At 37.6% G+C, this 15,485-nt stretch overlaps 1 protein-coding gene across 4 annotated transcripts in view; it reads right to left on the bottom strand.

Annotated features, from left to right (window-relative positions):
• The window catches only part of aspm (assembly factor for spindle microtubules), a 58,875-nt gene that overhangs the window by 22,619 nt on the left and 20,771 nt on the right, over positions 1–15,485 (bottom strand). For 2 of the 4 annotated variants that reach the window (XM_087990850.1, XM_043699799.2), the window contains exons 11-19: positions 15,123–15,268; positions 14,942–15,027; positions 12,922–13,143; positions 12,515–12,728; positions 10,886–11,031; positions 10,235–10,363; positions 9,114–9,308; positions 1,773–6,245; positions 1,104–1,253 (exon numbers count right to left, since the gene is read on the bottom strand). In XM_087990850.1, coding sequence (XP_087846976.1) covers positions 1,104–1,253; positions 1,773–6,245; positions 9,114–9,308; positions 10,235–10,363; positions 10,886–11,031; positions 12,515–12,728; positions 12,922–13,143; positions 14,942–15,027; positions 15,123–15,268 — 5,761 coding nt within the window. The remainder of the gene's footprint in view (positions 1–1,103; positions 1,254–1,772; positions 6,246–9,113; positions 9,309–10,234; positions 10,364–10,885; positions 11,032–12,514; positions 12,729–12,921; positions 13,144–14,941; positions 15,028–15,122; positions 15,269–15,485) is intronic. The other 2 variants (XM_087990851.1, XM_043699800.2) reach the window with 1 other exon arrangement.

Raw genomic sequence — 15,485 nt, 5'->3', positions numbered from 1 at the left:
AGAAGGAACACAACAAAAAACTAAGAAAATGAAATTCTGAAAAGACATCAACTATTGAAAGGTGAAGAGAAAAAGGCAGCCCAAAGAACATATACTCTATAATTGGATCAACTGACGGAGTTGAAAAAAAGCTCATTTCAATAAAGTTGAAGGAAAGTGCTTCAGTATAAATAGTTTAATGACAATGTCTAGAAATTGTGCACATATTTGATGAAATTGTATAGTAAGGACAGATATTCAGGATAAAAATGGAAACAAAACTAAACAAGAGACTTTTAGTGACAAATGATGTGAAGAGCAGAATGTTGATTCTTTCAAAAGTCCCAAACTTGATTAATTTGAAGTGAAATTGAGAACCAACTGCATCACACCAGTTCTATGAGATTAGCAGTCATTGCCAAGGTGACAAAATCTATCAGATGGCACTGCAGCATTTTGTCAAAGAATCAACTGTTGCAATTGTGATGGATCAGATTAACTGTTGAGTACAACTATGCACATTTAAATGTAAACGTACGGAAAGACTATGCGCAGTCAAGTGAAATCACATCAACAGTATAACACTTTACTGTCAGGGCTCCTCAGAAAGAAAACAACAATTTTAAAATCAGTGAATACAAAATATATGTGATGATATATTATTTAGTTAATCATATAACTAAATAGGATCGGGGCAGGGGCATTAAAATTGTAGGTTTAAAAAAAAAACTGGTTTGAATCCAGTATTAGAGCTACTTTGCATCACCTTTTAGGGGGAAAGGAAAGGCAATGCCAAAGTCAGGGGTTGTATATTCAGGGCCATTAGAAAAACAGCTTTTTAGTTAAAATTTAATGCAAAACACATGTCTTAAATAATATATATTTGTTGACTGATAAATCCTTCGAACAATTATACTTTCTGGAGTATGTCCTTATAGAGTGAAAGATAGAAAATCGAATTCTTTTGAAAAAGACAAGCGGTGACTTAATCATAAATTTCAGTCAAATTTGAAATCTTTTAAAGGACTTAGCTGGGGAATATCTCAAGCAATGCTGTTTTATAAGGAATAACAGATTAGAAGAAGAAAAAAATTCCTACTATTTAGCATTTGTGAGCGAAATACCTGAACTACGATAGCAGCATGCCTCAGTTGAATGTATTTTTCTTGTTCAACCTTTCTTTGACAATAAGCTCTGTAGTGTTGCTGTATCACACATGCAGCTCTCTTGTTTCGAAGAAATATCGTCCTTTGTTTTTTCCTACGATAACAGGCCTGCAAAGATTTTTTATAAATAAAACTGAAATAAAATCCCTTAAAAGGGAGAATCAAAAAGTCTTGGTTTTGGCAAAATGTGAAAATATTTCATCGGCACATTATTCCCCATTGTCCTGAATCTAAATCTTTCTTAAAAAGCATTTCACATTTGCTGCTGCAAATATAGCCAATTATCTGGGAGCATTTCTTTGTTGAATCACTCATTAGGCAACATAAAATTTCCCACAAGTGGTGAGCAAAGACAGAATGCTGAAAAATAGAATGACAGGTGGTCAGGGAAGACAAAACAAAACAAGGAAGTTTATTATTGTTCAATGAACAATGTGCACAGCAAAGGCAAACTGAAATCTGCCTCCTAATCATCCCCAGTGAGTTAAGGAACTATTTAATGAAGTCACAAGATTGTTTGTACTTCTAAATTAAAACTTCAACTATACTGATTATATAATACTACAAAAAGGTACCAACTTACATACTACAGCCAATTTAAATATATTATTTGAAATACAGTATTACCTGAAGTTTTGTTGTGCTCTGAAGTATCATCTTATAATGTCGTTGGGCAAAATTTCCTCTTACTCTGGCTTGGAGCCTGATGACTAACTGCCTGAATATCAAGTAGCTTGATCTATGTTGCTTCATCAAAAGGTAGGATCTGTAATAGCCTTGTAATATAGTAGTTGCTAGCTTATATTTTTTGTACAGTTTTTGAGCTTCTCTAGCCCGGAAGTGAGACTGCACTACAATGGCTGCAGATTTTATTTTGAGGAAAGTTCTCCTACGTTGAATCATACGGAATGTTGACTGAATTTTAACAGCTGCATTTTTCTGTTTAACACACCGGCGGACAACCATACATCTGTATGCAGTCTGAATCGTGATAGCTGCCTGCCTCATGGACTGATATTGCACAAGCTGCAAACGGCCCATTTTGCAAGCTCTATACCAGTTTTGGATTGAAATAGCTGCCTGGCACATAGCTCTATAGCGTGCCTTTTCTCGATGACCACGGAAAGCTGCCTGCAGTACTATCACAGCTGATCTTTGAATCAAGAAGAATTTTCTGGCAACGCACATCTGCAAGAATGATGTAATTCGGCGAATTGCCTTAATTCTTTTAGTCAAATCACGTGCTTTTTTCTTACGGTAAAATGCCTGAAATTTAATTGCTGCACTCTTCACATCATTATATTGTTTCACACAGACATCTCTGACTTTGCATGCTCGATATCTTTGCTGCACAGCCGTGGCTGCCCAGCAGAGTCTCTTATAACGCTGTCGGTCCTTGTGCATTCGATAGTAACTCTGTATTAATGTTGCAGATTTATGCAGGCTTCTCAAATGCCGTCGAACCATCATTCCCCGGTACGCAGACTGAATAAGTCTAACACCATTGCGAAGCTTTATGTAATTATCATGATCTGTTTTCATTTGAAGGTGAGCTCGATAATGGGTTTGAATTATTGTAGCAGCCACTTTCAACGCCCTGTATGGCAGGTGCATCCTGTGCATCCTAAACGTAGCCTGTATGACTGTAGCTGCCTTGTGTTCGCATTGTATCTCTCGACGCGTTTTCATTCCCCTGTAAGCAGCTTGAATGGATATGGTTGCATTACGAAGAGTGGAGTAATTTTTTTGTTGAATCCGAGTAAGCAGAAGTGCACGGTAACGCTGTTGAATCACAATAGTGGCAGTTTTAAGAGACAGATATCTTTTTCTGTCATTATAGGCATGAATTCTTCTCTGGATAATTACTGCAGCTTGACAAATTTGCCTAATTTCTTGTCTCGTTTTCATTCCTCGGAAACAAGCTTGAATACGAATTGTTGCTATCTTAACATCATTATAGCGTTTCACACAGGCATCTCTAATTTTGCAAGCTCGGAATTTTCTCTGCACAACAGTGGCTGCCCAGCAGAGTCTCTTATAACGCTGTCGTTCCTTGTGCATTCGATAGTAACTCTGTATTAATGTTGCAGATTTATGCATGCTTCTTAAATGCTGTCGAACAATCATTCCCCGGTACGCAGCCTGAATGAGCAGAACGCTGTTGCGAAGCTTCCAGTAAATGTCACGATAGGTTTTCGCTTGAAGGTGAGCTCGATAATGAGTTTGTATGATTATAGTTGCCAGCCTTAAGGCCTGGTATGGAAGGCACACTCTGTGCATCCTAAATGCAGATTGTATTATTGTAGCTGCTTGGTGCCTGTGCCGAATCGCTTGCCTTACCTTCATGCCTCTATAAGCAGCTTGTATAGTTAATGTTGCGCCACGGATAGATAGATAGGTTCTTCGCTGCTTTCTGCTCAATGCCAAAGCTCTGAATTGCCTTTGCAATAAAATCGAAGCAGCTCTAAGAGTAGTATAATACTTTCGGCTTGAGAAAGATCTAGCTGCAGCTTGGATAATTGTTGCAGCTTTGTGAATTTCTTTCACTTTTTTCCGGCTTTTCATTCTACGAAATGAAGCTTGCAATAATATGGCAGCAGACCTTATGTTTTGATATCTTTGACGCTGATATTTTCTTTGCACATGTGCCCTGAATCGATTCTGTATTATTAATGCTGCACATCTCATAGCCTGAAACTTTGCACGCATTTTGTGCATTCTGAAACAAGACTGTATCGTAATACAAGCTTGCCATTTTCTACTGTATTCTTTTCTTGCCATCATGCCCTTATAAGCTGCTTGAATTATTATTGCTGATTGGCACATTCTCAGATATTTTTGACGTTCTTTTCTTCCCATGATCTTTGCTTTAAAACGACGTTGAACAGTTAAAGCAGCATTCTTTAATAGTACAAATTGATGCTGGGCCTGAAATTTCCGGAAAGCAGTTTGAATGGCTACTGCAGCCTTATATTGCACTTTTAATTTTTCCCTTGTAGCCATTCCACGAAATGCTGCTTGAAGAATAATCACTGCTGTCCTAATATTAAGGTACTGAACTCGCTGATGCTGACTAACTTTGGAACTTCTATACCATCTCTGGATTGCAATGACTGCATTTTGCATTGCCAAGTATTTGACCCTTGATGCATGCCCTCTGAATGCTGCCTGGATTTTGGTGGCTGCTTTATGCTGAAGGTGAATCATTTTGCGCACACTGTAACCTTTGTAACCTGCCTGTAAACATATTACGGCTTCTTTGATTCTTAAGAACTTCTGTCTTTGACAAACCCCTTCAGTGTAGGCATGAAATTTTCTTTGAATTATGACAACAGCACAACGAATCTTAAGAAACTGCTTTCTTAGTCTATGCATTCTGAACATGGACTGAATTTTAACTGCAGATTCCATCCATAAACGCAACTGCTGTTGCATTAAGTACAATCTAATAGCAGACTGAAGACGTACACAAGCTTCCCTTTTCTTCAGATAGTCTTTGCGCGTCTCCAAGCCAAGTCTTTTAGCCCGGTAATGTCTCTGGATGTACAGTGTAGACTTCTTAAGAGATCTGTAATATTTTTGTACTTGCACCATTTTCATGGAGGCCTGAATTTTGATGACAGCGGTTTTAATTTTCATGAACTTTTTCCGTGAAGCATATCCCCGGAAAGCAGACTGTATCTTTACAACTGACCGTAAAAGCCAAAACTGTCTTCGTGCTTGAAGCCCTCTGTATGCAGATTGTAAGACAATAGCTGCAGACCTTAATGTGTTGTACTCAAACTGAGCTTTTTTTTGAGCTGTAATTGCTCTGAAATGAGTTTGTATTATACAAGCAGCCGCTTTCATTGAACAATATCTTCGCTGAGCTTGCCATTTTCTCACATAGGCCTGAATTGTAATTGCACATTGTCTGGATTGTAAAAATGTTAATCTTTTTTTTCTCATTTGCCAGTATGACTGAATAATATATGCAGCTTTCAATTTTTTGGCAAACCTACGAGCCTTCATGCCATGAAAGTAAGCTTGTATGGTTATTGCCGCCTTGAGCATCAACATATGCTTCTCATTTTGAGCTTTTCTTACTCGGTAAGCTCTGTAATATTTTTGAATGACCAGCACTGCAATTTTGACAGTGCAAAAAGCATGTTGAGCAACGCAGCATCTATACCATGACTGTATTCGTATACAACTTTCTTTTTGACGTAAATACTTCTGTTTTTCTCTACACATTCGATACCATGACTGTATTTTAACTGCAGCTTTATTTTCTCTTATCTTTTTTTGAGCTTGCCATCTTCGAAAAGCCACCTGCAGTTTTACAGCTGCCTGTCTAAGTTTTCGATAATGCTGCATCTCCTGCCACCTCTGTTGTTTGGCTCTGAAACGTCTCTGCAAGTTAATGACAGCTTGACGATATTTTTGGTACCTAATCTGAGCTAACCGCATTCTTACTGAAGTCTGCATTGTGATTACCATTTTCCGAATGGCAACGAACCTCTTTCGTTGCTGATACATTCTAAAAGTAGACTGGATTACTAAAGCTGACTTTGTTTGGCAATAAAGCTTTCTTGCTTGTACGCCACGGTAAGCAGATTGAAATACTACTGCAGCCCATTTCAATTTTTGATATGAAACATATTCACGCTTTCCTGTCACATATGCCTTTATGTGCTTCTGCAGTGTAAGAACAGCTTTCTTCCTCTTATTGATTGCACTTCTTACTAGATATCCTTTAGCATAAGTTTGCAACATGAATATGGATCGTTGAAATAGTTTGTATTTATATCGACAGAGGAAACCTCTTATGTATTTCTGGAGTAATACCGAAGCCTTGGCCTGCTTTTTGAGTTTCCGAGCTTTCCATCTTCTAAATGCAGACTGTATTATAACAGCTGATTGTTTGAATTTTAAATAATTCCTCCGCTCAGCTAAAGCTAACTGATGGGCTCTGAAATGCCTCTGAAGTATAATAACAGCCTTTTTTGTACGTTTATAAGTGGTGACTGCGATTTTCATTCTTATGTGGCTTTGTATGAGAATACAAGAGTGCTGCATTCGCCGAAGCTGTCTTCTAGCAGCATATCTTCGCCAATAAGCCTATTGCACAGATACAAAAAAATTACAATAGTAAAAATACATATTCTTGTATGTTTTGATGTATGCTATAATTAAAGATTAGACCAGCCACCCAAAAGAAAAGCATTCCAAAGGGTTAACAATTATTTATTACACAAAATTGTAAGATACCATAATTAAGCATACAAAATAGTTCAGAAAATTTAAAATAATATCTGAATAGTTATCTCTCATTTGTTTTTAATTCCCCCCCCCCCCCCCCCGAAAATGATTATTTGATATCCAAGGTCAGCAGATCAGAAACCAACGCGCACTTAACAGAATTGACACAAGACTGTCAACACAATCTAATCAGAAATAGGGTGTAGGTTTGCTCGCTGAGCTGTAGGTTTGATATCCAGATGTTTAATTACCTGGTTAACCCTAACCCGAGCCAGGTAATGAAATATCTGGATATCAAACCTACAGCTCAGCGAGCAAACCTACACCCTAAACCTCAACCTGAGCTACAAACCTTCACAAACCTTGCTAATCAGAAATGTCGCCTCAAAATTAGAAATATTCATGCAGGAAATAGAGACTGGATTGAAACTCCTCATGCAAAACCATGTGTTCAATAAATGCAGCTGAACTCTTAGCCTGCTCAGTTTTCTATCGGGCAAGATTTAAGAATTAAAACTTTGTTCAGATCATCACAAAAGAGCAGATTTTTAGTGCTCTCCAAGTAGGATACTTGAAGTACAAAACAGCAAACAATGCTGCCAATAACAAGATAGCAGGTTATAGTCAACTAATAATACACAATATAGAAAGCAGTGAGGAGAAAATTATTATGGTCAGGTTATAGGCCAACAGCAATCTCTGGTAACTCAGAGCCATTGCTGGTTCCTGGATAATTTATATGGAACATCAAGCAAGCTCAGGTGGAACTGCCAGATGAAACTCTCAGTTACAAGTACAAACGTTTTACTTAATATGGCTAAAAAAAAGGATCAATAAAATGAAAAGGCACCAGGTGGAATTTCTTTGGGAAGATGAAAGAAGGTAAATCAGCACTTGAAGTGCCTAGCAACTTCAATGAATCAATCCAGCCACTATAAAGAGTCATGAATATACAACAAGCAACAACATCTATCCATACCCTGGGCAAACCATTGAATATTGATGCCAATCTAAGCATGGAACATTTGTTATGGTTTGGCTCCTACATAGTGTCTCAGGAGTTTCATGCTTCATTTGTGTAGCTTGAAGGAAAATACTGAGGGCAAAGCAAATAAGAATTTAATATATTCCTTAGACAATTTTTTTTTGCTACATTTAAAAAGGTATAGAATTCAATTTTGAGGCTGAGCAGAAACAAAAAGGGGAAGATCAAAACAGTACTCAATTTTAAGGTTTAACCAACAAAAGGAATTAGACCTCTTGCATGAGAAATGTATGGAAGTTTGAGAACCATTCTCTGAAGTAGGTGGCAAAGTACCCTGAAGTCTCAACAAAGGAAACCAAATGAGAGAGAAGAGACCAAGTTCGAGAAAATCTGCTGGCTCACTAAAATTATTGGCATTCTCAAATTGCTGTAATACTGTGAAGCTTGCATGATCATCTTTGATGCTTGGTGAATTTTTCATTTTTCTCTCCAAATTGTTTTATTCTTAGTATTTTTTTAATAGTTGCTGTCAAGATTTCAGAATTAGTGTTTTGGTACAGGGGTGTGGCAGGAAAGAAAATTTGCTTGCTACTACAGTCTATGTGCAACATATTGGAATGAAGTACATTTGATGGTCTCCTCCTGTATTGCTTTTCCATGTTTAATATAGCTAGAAAGGATTGTAGGTCTCACCCGCATTTATAAGAAAGGCTTCATCTGAACCCAGGTTGTCTCCTGAAAATCATGCCCCTTACGTTTTCAGGCAATACGTTGGGATGATTGAATCGACAGAACAAATAACAGGCAATGGAGATGGACCAAGATCTGCATCGTTAATTGTCGGAACAGTGTTCTATTTATATTATCTAGACTAATCCACACCAGATTCATAATTACACAATCTGAGTAAATTAGAGAAACCTCACTCAATGCACCGGGTACAGGCCAATATGAAGATCAATATTTCATTGTGCAAAGTAAGCCACAGAAAAAAGATGGCTCATTATGTCTCATCGGTATTCAGAAAGTTAGCACTGGGTAGACAAGGGAACATAATTCAGGCAAAACCACTAATGTCATCAGATCTGGATATTATTAGAGTAAAAAATAAAATTTCCTTCTTTTGTAGTCCAACAAAATAAACAGGACATCAGAATAAAGATAAAATGGAAAGCAGCAAAATATCAAACACATCTGATCCTTTTTAAATGCGTTTGTTATTCATCAAGTAAACGGATGTTAAGGCAAGGCCCAAGTGAACATTCACTTCAATGCATGAAAGAAGCCCTAAGCTGGAGATATATTCATTGAGTTATTTTTTCCACAAAATAGCGTCTTCTTGGACAATTCTGAGAAAACAGGTGTACCTCTACTGCCTAGATTGAGATAGGTCAGTTAGGAAAGAGGTTTTAAGCTAGTGACAGCGACAATGATACAATACTGCAATATAACTCTAAATCAGGATGTTGTGAGATTTGGATGGAACTTGCAGGTGGTATTGCTAGATATCTCTTGCCCTTATCTTTCTGGCTGAGAGGAGAAGGAATTGTATTGATTTGTACAGCTCAAATGAATGACTCAATTACTACTTCCGACCAGACTTGAAGCTAAATTTTGACAGCTTACTATTGTAAAAGAAAAACAACATAAATATCTGCAAAGGTGCCATCTAAAACAGTGGAATAACGAAGCAGCATTTAAGCCTTAAAAATTGTCCTCATTATGTAGCATATTAATCTAACCTGAAGAAGTATTGCCGCTTCAATCTGCACTCTTTGCATTTTCATCATCATCAATGCTTGAGCTTTCTTCCTGGTCATATGACCACGCCAATGCTTTTGGATAATCAGAGCAGCATTTGTTGCCTTTTTGACATGCTGTCGACAGAGGAACTTACGCACAGCTGCTTGAATGACACAGGCAGCTTGACTTTTTTCCTAAAACAGTACATAATACAATTTTTAAATTTAGAAGAACAAATGTACAATTTAGGCACTGCTTGCCATGGTCTCAAGATCTTCGAAAGCAGAGGAATGACAAACATCTTGCAAAATGCATTCTTTATATATGTTGGGATGAAGGGCCTGTTTCCATGCTATAGGGAATCTAATCTAATCTAGTCTACTTTGACATGTGGGAAGGAATACAGAACTGGTAGAGTAGCAGTTAAATAATTCACATCTTCGTGCCACCTCATACCTCAACATATTGGGTATCCCATTAAGCCCCAGTGTTGAATTACAGCAATGTTCTGCTGAATGGAATTACAAAATATCTCTATGTAAGGAGATGCTAGGCAAAGACATCTCGACACAAAGACAGAGGATGATACAATGCCTAATCAACAATAACCAATAAGCTGGAATTTAACTCACTGCTGCAAAGCTAAAATGGCACTAAACTAACTAAAACTGAGACTGGAACCACAGTAATGGGATAACTGGAAAGAATTCTGGACAAAATGCATTTTCGTGCATAACTCATTAGTCACCTGCAAACATGCATCTTTACTTCATTGTAAGGTCTTGATGAAACGCATGAAATGAAATGAAGGAAAAAAGTGTACAGAGTAGTGTAGGCATAAGTATACTCTGATGCTTGCAGTAATGACGTAACAGGAAAGTAGTCCATCCAAAAATCATACAATTTATTTAACCTTATTTGCTTCTTTCCAATGGCAATAAAATGAAATATTAGGACAATCAACAACTATTCAAGTCATTGACATATTACCATGCTTGCATAAAATCTACTGCACATTACTAGAAAAAGAATTCACTCAATACGTGTACATGAGCTTTATTGGGACCCTGTAAAGGACAATATATGTGACAATGAATATTCTGGATGATGCTTACACTACCTTTAAAAGTTGAAGCTCACAGTTGAGCTTGTACTTCCTCCAAGCTGCCTGAATGATCCTAGCAGCTCTTGTTTCATTTCGAAGGTCCAGAAGACGAGCACAAAGAAATGAAACATAAGTAATAACAACCTATAAAATAATTTTTAAAAATATTGGAAATAAATTGTGATAAAGTGATAAGAAAAAATAAATTTGCTGTGGTGGTACACGGTGGCATTTGGAATATTTAGTCAAAATAACACTGAACATCCTGGCCATGAGCAGCAATGATAGAATTATAATTAATCAGCAGCTTGATAAAACATCAAATGCTCAAGACTAAACCAGAAACATAACTTATCAAAACAGCAGTCATAAATTTTCAGATGTCATTCTATACTTAATTTTTAAATTCTGTACAAAAACAGAAATTGCTGGAAAATTTCAGCAGATCTGGCAGCATCTGGGAGAGAAATCAGAGTTAACGTTTTGGATCGAGTAACCCTTCCTCAGAACTCGACCCAAAACAAAGGTTGCTGATTTTTTTTATTTTTTTTTTACAGCAATCTGCTTTTGTTTCTGATTTCCAGCATTTGCAGTTTGATTGTTTTTTTTAAAAAAAAGCACACTATTTAAATGTTATCACCTCAAGGCAAGGATATTAAATTTTACCTTCTCTTCAGGGATAGTATTTGACATATCTGCTGGTCGTATCATAGCTGGAACCCCTCCAAGTGTTGCAACAGCAGTAGTCACCAAATTAAAATTCTTCTTTTCATTCTCCAAAAGTTCTTCAAAGAGTCTAGTTGATGAAGAAGCTAAAAAGTGAAATTAATATACTGTTTTGTATCATATATGTAATTCTAAAAGCAACAGATGGCTCAAGTACATATCTAATTATTTACCTAACTGGAATAAAAATTAGCATTTCACCTTGTTACCACAAGTGTACACACTAGAATAGGGACTGTTACATCTCTGTTCGAACAATTCAAAAAGTAACCCCACTATCCTGTTGTCACTGCATATTTCCGTCATCAAAATTGATCAACTGGTCTTTCAAAAGAAAATAAATTCATTATTCAGCTACGTATACAAGTTCTTAGAATCTCACTATTTCAAATTGATGGCTCTTAAATGACTGACTCATGAGCCACAGAAAATATTTTTTTTTCATTCACATCATCAAAATTGTTCATAATTTTTAAAAACCTTTTCAATTCTCCCCTTTGACCACTCAGCTATGGTGGAAACAGTAAAAATATCTGAAGTTTCCTAGTTAAGTAAAATGCACATCACACAATTGCCAGACAATGACCATTTCCTGTAAGGAAAGCCAATTTCATCTTTTTGATATTCAACAGCATTAGAGTTGCCTAATAACACCTGGGGAGCAGAGAGCAGGGGAACAGCATCTAAACTGCACCTGCCACATAGAAAGCTAGCCAGAGATGGAGTATTCTGTAGCCCACACAAATAAAACTCCCAACAAGATACTTGTTAAAGACACACATGAATGTTCTCTATTTGCTTGCTCTCTGATAATTTTCAAAGATTTCGACACAATCCATGAAAGGGTTGACGCCCCACCTACCAGCTTAAGCATTCATTCCTTCCATCACAGATTTGCAGCAGTACAATGTCATTCACAAGACTGTATTGCAGCAAGTTGCCAAGTCTTCTTTGATGTCACTTCACAAACCTACAACTTGCCTGCCCTAAAAAGAAGGCACATGGGGGACACAACTATTTTCAACCTCCCCTCCAAGTTTCACATCACCCACACAAGAAGCCAGATCTGATTGGTCCTTTACCTCCCAGTGAGTAAGATTTTCTGGGCAACAGTATAGCTTGGATGCCCTGGATTAGTGCAGGTCCTCCCAGCTGGCCAAAGCTCCAGTATTGACAAGTACAGCTTGTGGTCCGCTGCGCAGTAGCCAGTATATGAAAACGATGGGGAACTGGAGATCTGCCTTTGAGGACCAGCTGTCCGGTGCACTCTCTGTACCCTGTCGGTTCTGGGTCTGTTCCTTTGTGCTCATTTGGTCCTACTTTAGGGCCCAAGGTCATTTAGCTACAACCAATTTTGGTCTCAGTTTCAACAAGGATGGCTTGGACCTTGGCATTAATGAGCAGTAGTCTTTTTTAAAATGTTTACATCATATAAAACCACAAATGTTTTGTCTAATTGCAGATGACTAGGGGGATAAATACATATTTCTAATAAACGTGCACTTTCTAGAAATAGTATAGTCATTAGCAATAGGGCGCAAATGTCACCATTATCTTCAAAATACTGACCAGACTCACTGTGGTTTGTTGGGATGACATCAACAGAGCTTTCATCAGATTCACTGGTTGATGTATCAATTGCCACTGTACCACGGTGTGCACATTCAACCGTCTGCAGCGTTCGTGAACAGATGTCATTTGTAGCAAGAAGGCCCGGATGATAATGATGGACAAGGTAACACAAAACCCTGCCATCAGAAAAGGCTACAGTGAAGTTCTCAATCTGAAAGAAGTAGTAGAATAATAACTTGATCAATGCAGCTCAATTGTCATTCTGCCAGTGACTCGCTACTCTTGCGCAATGAAAACAGCCACATATGGAGTAATGATGGATGGCACTTACATACAGATATATTAAAAAGACACACACAAAAGGGAAGTTTGTGCAGATAAAATAAATGAATCAATAAACCTACTTTGACACCATAATATCCACAAACAGCATTAACCCAATTCATTAGCAATTTGATTCTTGGGCTGTATTTTTCAGGTGTATCTTTGAGGTTTTGATCTTTTGGCGATTTTTGGGACAGTACAGACACAGAGCGCAGGGCTACCAGTTTATGGCATGTGCGCAAAGTTTTTTGCAAGAATTCAATTTCTTCTTGTAATTGTTCTTCATTCAGCAAAATCTCGACCTAAGAGGAAAAAAATCAGCACAGTCAAAATACTTAACCTCCAACGCACACATCATTGTTGAAAATACACAGGGCTGGTAGTCAAATTTACCCATGGAACTTCATGAGTAACCCATGGAAAAAAAAATCAAGGATAGAAACAAAAAAAATTCAAGAATTATTGCCTTGCTCCTATTGTATGAATCAACAGTTCCTCTCTAGTCTAAACAGACCTGAACAATTGTAAGCACAGTTGTCCCATTGAAAGAGTAGGAAAACAATGCAGAGATTTTTTTTAAAGAAGCAGTGTATGTAGGAGGGATGTCTGCTTCTCCAAACTCAGATTTTGTTGCTCCTATGCTCCTTGTTGCAACTCCCTCCCAGTCTTTTGCTTTTCCTGAGACACAATCTACGACAAGTGGAGCAGAAAGGGTGGGAGGGAAGCAACCTGTAGCTGGAGGAGTTGGAACAATTACATTCATTGGTCCCAGTGCCATCACCTGGAAGACTGTTGTCTGCACCACTACTCATCTATTGAGAAGTCGGAGGAAAAGAAATGAAAACAAAAATACAGATGAAGCTAGTAGTCAGAAACCCAGTAACCAGGCCAGAAGCAGGACCCAAGGTGAAGGCTGTACCTAGAATAGGTTCATGATCCATTTCAGTCACGTTTTGGCTAAAGAGGATGGAGTAGGCGGGCAGAAACCCAGTAATGAGGTTGGGGTCAGGTCTCAGGGGAATCACCACTTTACCTCACCTTCGCTCTCATCCTTTGGTGCCTTTGCTAATGGGACTGGGAGTTTTGTCTGACCTTTCACATTTTCACTGTGACAAGAGTCTGAATAAATTGCAGGCTATTTGGAAAGGAGGTGAGGAATGGAGGTAATTTGCAGAACCACCAAGTTAACAGGAGGTGGTGTCCAAATCTGGTGCTCATTGAGGAAGACATTAGGTGGTGGTCTGGATCACCATAAAATGAGCCACCTTCTGATAATAAACATAAGTTAAAGCTTACTTATGCTTCCGAAAGCTAATCTCAAACAAAAATTTTGAGAATATGGATATTAGCATTTTAAAAAAAACAGGAAAAAGGTTGGCATCAACATGTTAATATCCAAATTTTAGCTTAATGACTACCTGAAGCAATGTTCTGTTGGAGCTCCTTTTGCATTTGATTTCATTAAAGATGGATTCTCCCTAGTCAGCACCACTTGAACAAACAAAATGGGTATAAAGACCCACACTTAATGCTCCTTTGATCATTCAATCTTGCATCACTTAAGTACACATGATCACTAAGGTAGTGCTTGTAAAGCGGCTGCAAATTATACAAATCCTTAACTGATGGCTGGTTTGATGCAGCAGCATTAATTTGTGCATACTCTTTGTTGCACAGCTCTAGGATCTTATGGCACAATGGTACTGTTCCTAATTGAGCCGGGAAGCTCAAGTTTAAATTCCACCTGGTCCAAGGGTGTGCAGTAACATCTCTGAACAGGTTGATTAAAAATATTGTGTTGAACAGTTCACCCTTGCAAGTCAGTACCATTTTCCATTAGATGGCCACCTGGCTTTCGCAAGGCTGCCAGAAGCTAAAAATCAAAGAAAGTAAAATTCAAAGAGCTGAGTATTTTCTTCAGCGTTTGAGGCAGTAAGATCCCAAGTGATGGTGAAAACAAATAAATGGATGAAGTCACATACATTTATAAATACGTATTGTGTAGAATTTCAATCCTAACCCAGCAACTCTTTCACTTTAATTTCAGAATATTTGCACCATCTTTGAGGAATGACAGGTATACTTTTAAGAAACACATACCTGAAATGCAAAGATGATTCTCCACAACAATGATAAGGTTTTTTCTCTATGTCCATCAACAATATCTCTAGAATCTATTACGCTGCCTTATAAACAAAAAGTGGAAAAAAAAGGTTTAAAACTAATCATGAATGAAAAAGCTTTGTATTCTCAAGTCACAGTTACAGAATTTCAATTTTACCCCGTTCATCTCTCAGGTCAACTCCTCGAGTTTTAAGGGAATTTAATGCAACATCCATGTTGTGCAGTTTTTGAAGACGGCTAATAGCTGGAACTCTTAGCTGCTTTGACAGTTTCCAGTTTCGTGTGAGAAGCTCCACTGCTCGCCTATAAAAGAGATTGTCCAAATCAAAGAAAACAAACGAACATCATACTAAATACATCAATTGGAATTACACATCGTTAGCAATTCTCAAGGTTGAAAATCTCGACTAAGTTTAAAAATTGCTCAATGTCTTGTCTCAAGACAACTTTACTATATCAATTTGCTTATTTAGAGCACTCATCAAGTCAAAGGAAAATTAATCATACAAAATTCTAACTA

Source organism: Chiloscyllium plagiosum, unplaced genomic scaffold (genome assembly GCF_037043375.1).
Source record: "Chiloscyllium plagiosum isolate Xiang-an unplaced genomic scaffold, Cpla_swu_hap1 HiC_scaffold_9, whole genome shotgun sequence".
NCBI lineage: Eukaryota > Metazoa > Chordata > Chondrichthyes > Orectolobiformes > Hemiscylliidae > Chiloscyllium > Chiloscyllium plagiosum.
Note: the sequence above shows the minus strand (reverse complement) of the source record. Positions and strands in the feature narration are given on the sequence as shown.